This window comes from Haliotis rubra, unplaced genomic scaffold (genome assembly GCF_003918875.1).
Source record: "Haliotis rubra isolate DU_JTF1 unplaced genomic scaffold, ASM391887v1 Scf135, whole genome shotgun sequence".
Taxonomy (NCBI): Eukaryota; Metazoa; Mollusca; class Gastropoda; order Lepetellida; family Haliotidae; genus Haliotis; species Haliotis rubra.
The window spans coordinates 845532-853976 of record NW_025765281.1 but is presented as its reverse complement, the minus strand read 5'-3'; the positions used below and the strand labels follow the sequence as shown (position 1 = coordinate 853976).

General features: G+C 39.4%; 1 protein-coding gene across 1 annotated transcript; it reads right to left on the bottom strand.

The window, feature by feature from the left end:
- Positions 1-4877: 4877 nt before the first annotated feature.
- LOC124267936 (UPF0598 protein CG30010-like) lies at positions 4878-8389 on the bottom strand. Its single transcript, XM_046702930.1, has 3 exons — positions 8211-8389; positions 6278-6326; positions 4878-5416 (listed from the first exon to the last, which is right to left on the bottom strand). Exons 1-3 carry the CDS (start codon positions 8358-8360, stop codon positions 4971-4973), a joined length of 645 nt encoding a protein of 214 aa, XP_046558886.1. The 5' UTR covers positions 8361-8389; the 3' UTR covers positions 4878-4970.
- Positions 8390-8445: the final 56 nt, after the last annotated feature.

Below are 8445 nucleotides of genomic sequence, written 5' to 3'. Positions count from 1 at the left end.
AATATTCCCTTTCTGAACCACAAATGTAGACGAGCCCACTGTCTTGGTAAACCCCATGGGTTGAACCAGGGTTTAGTCCCTTAGAGTCAAGAATAATTAGGACACGTTCTCTCAGAAGTTGTCTCCCCCTGGTTGTCTGGGAAATCTAGACACCAACATGATTGTCATAATACCTTCACAGCCATAGTATTATGTTATTTCACCTACAACTCATTGGATAGAATAAGACGGAAAATTGGTCCTTAATATTATGCAAGCGGTTTTACAGAATGACCACGTGTCACAATGGCGGAGATAAACAGCACCCAAATCGACATATGGTTCAGAAGACAGGCGATCAATATCAAGTGAAAGACTGAAAACAAGACTAGACAAGCCATCGGGCATATTACGTAGACACATCACACACTGTGTAACATATTTACTTATGTCCGTTATTCGACATATTGATTTAACACTGTATGGTTTGTGTATCTAAAATCGTAGTAATATCTGGCTTCCGGTGACGCATGCGTTGTGGGACCAGAATATAACGTGTTTCCGTAATGACATTCTGGAAGATGGTCTAACTGTGTATTTATACAGTAATATGTGCATAAAAAGTTGTTAAGATCAGTTGGGGATCTGTAATTCCGTATAACCTGGTCTTATGTATAGTCGAAGACACCAAGAATCTGTATGTGTAGTTTTATGTCGCGTTTAGCAATATCATGACAGGGACTCAAGAAATGTGTTTCCGGTTACCAAACCATCTTACAAAAAGACAAGAACTTGTATCCTGGAAGACTACAATAAATGCACATTCTGTACCAAGGACATTGTCAGCTAAATCATTAACACAGCGTCAGAATCAACTAAACACCATCAATGGTCACTAAATAGTAAATAGCGGCCTTCGTTTGTGGAATGTTTCCGAGTCTTAACACAAGATCCATGTATGATTCACACAACAATCCAGGTATGATCCACACAACAATCCATGTATGATTCACACAACAATCCAGGTATGATCCACACAACAATCCATGTATGATTCACACAACAATCCAGGTATGATCCACACAACAATCCATGTATGATCCACATAACAATCCATGTATGATACACACTACAATCCACGTATGATCCACACTACAATCCATGTATGATCCACACAACAATCCATGTATGATCTACACAACAATCTATGTATGATCCACACAACAATCCATGTATGATCCACACAACAATCCATGTATGATCCACACTACAATCCATGTATGATCCGCCCTAAAATCCATGTATGATCCGACCGCCTCCGTGGTGTAGTAGTTAGAGCGTCCACCCGGAGAGCGGAAGGTCGCGTGTTCGATCCGCGACCGCGTCATACCAAAAGACGTTAAAATATGCAGTCTAAGTAAACTTAGCCTCAGTATTATTCGTTACCCTACTATACTGTAGAGGAGTGTAACGAATAGTATTGAGACTAAGTTTACTTAGACTGTTAAAATATGGTACTTGTTGGTCCCTGCCTGGCGCTCGGCATTAGCGGGTACAACAAGGACTGGTCGGTTCGAGTCACAGAGGGAGGCAGGTCAACAGTGTTTCCTTGTACATGTTTCTGGAGGTGAGGTAAGTTACACAAGATAACCCATCAAACAGTTGTAACAACGTAATGTAGAATATATATCCAACAAAATACATCTTTTATAGTTATGTTCGGGTGTTTTCTTTTCACAAAACTAGGATACATTTGTCAGTAAAACAATAGACAAGATTTGTCTGGTCATAGTATCAAATACGCAAAAAAGACATAAGCATGCATATTGAAAACATCACTGTTCCAACATAATATGTCCAAACTTGGACATGAAAATTTACAGATATTTCATTCTTTAACTTTATCGAATGGTTGATGCTCTGGAACACACTCCTATCCCTGTAACAAAACAAATCTAGGATATTCTTAAACTCCTGTGGAAACCAAACTCCACGACAGTGTTTTACAGTGTCTGTCTCTGTCACACAGTCTGTACACAGTAACCAAAGGACAGACAGACCAACAGCATTCAGACAAAGGCACTATATGGATATATATACAAAACCTCACAATCCTTCAAGAGTTTAGTGAATGTTGAACATCCCCACATTCAGTGTCAACAAGCAGTCAGTTCACGATCAGACATCTTGTGATGGTAAACATGAGGTCACTGACCAGCTAACATATTCAGCTCTTCTAAATGGTGTTCCTAGCACCAATATTATGCTGACAATTCTAACAGAGATCTATGTTGTACCCTCACCCATGACAAATACATCACAAAGACGTAGCCTGTTTAACTACTCAAGATTTATAGAATATCCTGAATAAGAGTCAAACTGTCACAATATCAACTCCCATACATGCCTCCCATACATGCCTCAACATACATGCCTCCCATACATGCCTCAACATACATGCCTCCCATACATGCCTCCCATACATGCCTCCATGCCTCCCATACATGCCTCCCCATATACATACATGCCTCCCATACATGCCTCCCTCCCATACACATGCCTCCCATACATGCCCCCATACATGCCTCCCTCCCATACATGCCTCCCATACATGCCACCCATACATGCCTCCCATACATGCCCCCCCATACATGCCTCCCATATACATGCCTCCCATACATGCTCCTCCCCATGCCCCCATACATGCCTCTCCTCCCATACATGCCTCCCATACATGCCCCCATACATGCCTCCCATACATGCCATACATGCCTCCCATACCTACTCCCATACATGCCTCCCATACATGCCTCCCATACATGCCCCCATACATGCCTCCCATACATGCCCCCATACATGCCTCCCATACATGCCTCCCATACATGCCTCAACATACATGCCTCCCATACATGCCTCAACATACATGCCTCCCATACATGCCTCAACATACATGCCTCCCATACATGCCCCCATACATGCCTCAACATACATGCCTCCCATACATGCCCCCATACATGCCTCCCATACATGCCTCCATACATGCCTACATGCCCCCATACATGCCCCCATACATGCCTCCCATACATGCCTCCCATACATGCCTCAACATATAGGAAAAAATAACTATATCAAACTTGAAACACATTCCTAATATATCCCAAAACTATCTCTGAAATGTAACTGGGACCTGTTTCTCACTACAGAAATCATAGCTACATTAAACAGGTAAATATAAACACATGTAAATTGTACGCTGAACTGATCTTACACTGTAATGAGAATAACTACTTAAGCTTCTATTTATTTCATAACCTTATAAAAGAAGAAGAACAACAACAAAAGACTTCAAGACATCTCCACATGCCTCTCTATACTGTCAAACTTAGTTCCTATACTTCAATATATTTCTTACATTAATATCCACTGAGTGGCAAGTTATTCCACTGCATAATTAATAAAGAAAGGGAAACCTTGTTAGTTGTTCCCTTGAATTTGTCAAGATTAAAAGTGTATGTTTCAGAGTTATATCATTTGTAAACGTCTTGTTTGTTGTACAATGCAGCACTCAGCAGTATTCCAGCTATATGTCACAGGCCTGTAAATCATGTGATTGACATCACAAGCAATGATCTACACAACTAGGATACTGCCTGAACCTGGCGTGTCACCTCTTATGTCAAACTGGGTGCTGACTTAGAACCATTCTTATGAACCTGGATGTTCACCGAGTGTGTAAACATGTACATGTTCAACCATCCAGAAAGCATGGTGTGTCAACTAACAAAGTTTCATTAAGAAGTAAGAAACTTGTGTCAAGTTTTGTGGTGAAATTCGGTTTTCTAAACAAGGGTGCATTTCTTGAGTGGAGTTGAATACGGTATTTCCTCTGTTAAGAGCCAGCCTGTGTTGAGGGCCATGTGTATGGGGGAGATGACACCTGGGCCAGGGCAGCAACAGCTAATGATTTCTCCTCCTTACAACTGAATGCCATTAAGTCTCGAATCGTCACAGAAACAATCAAGTTTGGCTGAAGGGGTCGTTATCGGCACGGGTACTACAGATGTGTACCCCAGGTACGTTTCTGTATACAGAAACGTACCCTGGCCATAATGAGAATACAGAAAGGTACCCTAGGACGATTCCATTCCCATTGTGTCGTATTCTTGATCGGAATTGTCATGCTGTTGTATTAGATACATTTGATTGCTTTATGTAAGTAATGAGAATACGCAGTAACGGATATTTCGCGATGCATATGAATACCAATCGCAATCAGTTGAACGGGAACAACTACATGAGGTTTTGGATTCGGAATATGGACTCGTCTGCCTTTTAGGGTACCAGGTATGTTTCTGTATTTTGACTTTGTTTAGGGTACATATCTGTATACAGAAACGTACCTGGGGTACGTATCTGTAGTACCTGTGCCGACAACGACCCCGTCAGCTCAAGTTTGGGCCTCTGATATGAATGTGTGAGAGATTTCCGTTAATGATCATGTTGAACAGTATTCCACTTACACGACAGCCTTTAGTGATGCAAGTAGTGTTTACCATTTTGCTGAAACCCACAAGGAGAGGTTGGGTGTTAACAAACCTACAAACATACTCAGGGATAATAAAACTGGGATTCAAACACAGTGACAGACTTCTGGCACTCCAAAGGAATGCAACACAGTATAGCAGATTTCAGGAACTTCACTAGTCTGTCTCACAGTCCCTGAACCACATTATTTTCCCTACTGCCAAGCCTCTCTGCAGTGTCAAAGCCCTAAATAAAGCAAGTCTAGATTTCCTCTGAATCTCTGGTCTCCCTGGGGCTCCTTTTCAATTTAAATGGGCTTGTTTGTTACTATCAAAATTATATATATTCAGAGACTAAGCCTTAGTCTAGAACTTCACAACCAGTCACATCTGTTACCCTTGACCTAGATAGAAGCTGGTCTATTTAAGTAAACAGAGCCCCAGTCTCTTAACAGAGGAGACACTTTCCTACTGGCTTTCACCCATGAGAGAAAGAAGCTCATTGGTCAAATTCAGTCGGACACCCTTCCATTTGAAATGAGTTGGAGGATTAGTTTCGCCATTTTCAAACTCAAAGTCCCGACTAAATTCGATGGCAAGACTGGATTTGATGAGTCCAACACCCCCAAGTACAGGGCTGGCAGGATGGTAGACTCTCCCACTTGAAGGCAACATGCATATTTTCTCTGGTTCAAAGCGCACAGTAAGTAACTCTCCAGCACCCCCATAGGAGAGTAGGCTGGACCCATCTGCTTGTCTGGAAGGAAGGATCTTGGTGAAGACTATTGGCTTGTCATCACATCGGACAAAGTTCCTCTCTCGACCACATGGTGACAGATATGGAAAATCCTCTCGGAAGCGTTCAGTCTCGTTCATCTTCAGGCGAGAGAAGAAAAATCCAAGGAAGGCCTTCTCTGGGAAAAAAAAGATGTTATTTTGTTGTTTGGCAAAGTGAGTGAGTGAGTATTGTTTTACACTGCACTCAGCAATATTCCAGCTATATGGCAGTCTGTAAATAATGAGTCTGGACCAGACAATCCAGTGATCAACAACATGAGCATCGATCTATGCAATTGGGAAAAGATTACATGTTTCAACCAAGTCAGCGAGCCTGACCACCCGATCCCGTTAGTCGCCTCTTACGACAAGCATGGGTTACTGAAGATCAATTCTAACCCTTATCTTTACCAGTGTTTGAGTACGGGACCGTTCATAATTTATGGCCAGGGGGTTGATGATGATTTTTATGGAGAAGCATGTACAATGTGAATGCCCCTGCACCCCAAGTAAGTAACCCCCTGCATGTCATGTACAAAATCAATGACACCCCCTCCCCTTCCAATATTTTAAAGCATAATTTTTAAATATTTTTATGTACAAAATTGATGACCCCCTACCTCCCCAGAACAAAATGGGTGACCCCCTCCCTTAAAATCATCATCACCCCCTAGCCATAAATTATGAACGGTCCCTAAGAGTTAAGTAATTTGGCAATATTTGTTGAGTATGGAAAATATTCACTGAGTAGCATGAATCTACCTACTATGAAGGCTTTACCCTTGGGCAAACTTGATCAAAACTTATAAGGCCCACATTCAATCTTATAATAGTACTTCATGTCCAGTAAAATGCACTAAATTTAATTTTAGTATGAAACAACAACTGAATTTAAACACTTTGGTTCCAGTCAAACATATGATTTTTCCAAACCAGAATATCATAAAACCAGATCCAGTAATGGATGACAATAAGTTGAAGGTCAGAGAAAAACATACCTTTGAAACAGGAAGTGAAATTCTTCATTTTGGAATCATCCAGGAAAAGCTACAAACAAAACCCATCAATATCAGTGACCACAACAAATATAATTACATATTGTTGACTTTTCCATCTGGGTCATTTTGGTTCATGATCTAATGATAGTTTTACTGGTATTTTCATCAAATGGTGTCTAAAAACAATCTGAGAGATTGTGAAGCAGAACAATGGAATACGACATAGCAATACATTTTAAAACATGTGCCTCATCCACAACTATTGTTGGAACGTTTTACAGATCAACATGTTCATATCTGGTGCATTGTCTATCCTTACATAAAGTTATCATTTGTATGTCCGACACGCAGTATTTAGAGTTCCTTGTAGGCTTTGACTCTTTACTACCATCATGCGAAGACTTCTGAGGATCTGAGTTCAAATAAGAACTGGCACAATGCAGAATAATGGCCTGACAAGTCAGTAAAAATCCACTATGTCTGATACACAAATTTTGGGATGCATACATAACAGTCTATTAGTGAATCATTATCTAAAATACACAGATATAATGCTCAATCTGACACAGAGCACTAATTACATTATTGGGTATTCCAGATACTATACCCCCTATGAAAGGTTTGAATTATGGATCAGTTGTTTCTTCACTGAATACAAATTTGTTTATTGTGGATTACAATTTTGACAGGTTTTACTCATGTTTAGCGTTATTCTCATTGCACTGAGCAAAACAACATCTATCAGAGGATAGAAGACTGAGGAGCTGTCTATCATAAAGGATATACAATAAACAGGTACAGACAGACTGTTTTTGTTGTTGATAAATGCATTCAAGATTTAAAGTGTGAAGCAGTATTATGCACAGTAGAAAAGTACACAGTATCCCTTCAGAGACATCAGATAAACTGACGGCTGATAACAAACTAAAGCAACAAAATGTGAAATCTGAGATAAACTACCACTAGACATGATGATTTACCATTTGAATTGTACTTTCTGTCCTGCTAAGTTTTTACACGCAGATACAAGGATTACGTAAACTAAGCCAGACACAAGCAGCTGTACAGACATTCTTCAAAAATCTATCTGTGATTCAATTTTATAACACCCATTAATATACCTTTAAAGAACCTTGTTGGAATGATTGAATGAAAGTGTTATTTTATCAGATTTACCCCAATATTGGTTTATCTTAGTTGCAGCTGTTACTAAATACATTTAATAACAACTTTTGAATAATTGAAATATTTTGCATAGTATAGGTAATCCTGCTGCCAGCACTAATCAATACTTGTAAAGAAGTCATTAACAGATCATCAAGTGAATGACGACAAATATACAGGTGTAGGATTTATACAATAAAACATGGATGACAAGGATAAAGTAGTTGTTTTTCTGTTGTATGCAATTTGCCTGAAATAGTAAGAGAAGTCGCTTTTTTCAGTAGATTAAGAGAACATTATCACTGCCAAAATAATATGTACATGTTGTTGCTGTATACTTAAGTACATACACATTTACAAACATTTAAAAGGTGCCTCAGACAGTTGAAGACAATATATATATGCTCTTTAGTGTCAAAGAAATTTCAGGTAGCCATGCAGATGTTTAATAGAATTTCTGGTCCGGTTTCTGAACTGGAGAGCTCAAACTGTTTGATTTGAGATAAAATCATAAGCTTGGATCAGCATAAAAAAACTGCAGAAAATATGTCACTTTCTCAACCGGAAGAAAATGTATCAGTCTTATTATTTCTACTCAAGGATGTCGGATCAGTATTGACCCTCATTGATAAATACGATAAAGACCTTCTCTGAGTATTATTCTAAAGTGATAGGTAAATATTAAATCATCTAAATCCGATTAGTTTGTGTTTTTTTAGCCAGTTATTAATCTTGATAAGCAACTTGTCAATTACTGAATTAGGCTTACCTGTCCTTGATGATCAATAAAGTAAAAGTATTCTCTAACTTTCGGTTCAGGAGACTGTCCCTGGACATAGTGGAGGAATCTAGTTGTGCTAAGAATATGTGTGCGTGATGTTAAATTCAACAAACATCTTGAAAATTTGACAGTTGTCATGCTTCCCACTTTTGTTTACATCGGAAGTTTTCAATACGCATGTCACGCTTAGTGGTTCCGGAAAGGTAAATGTAAACTGAAATTC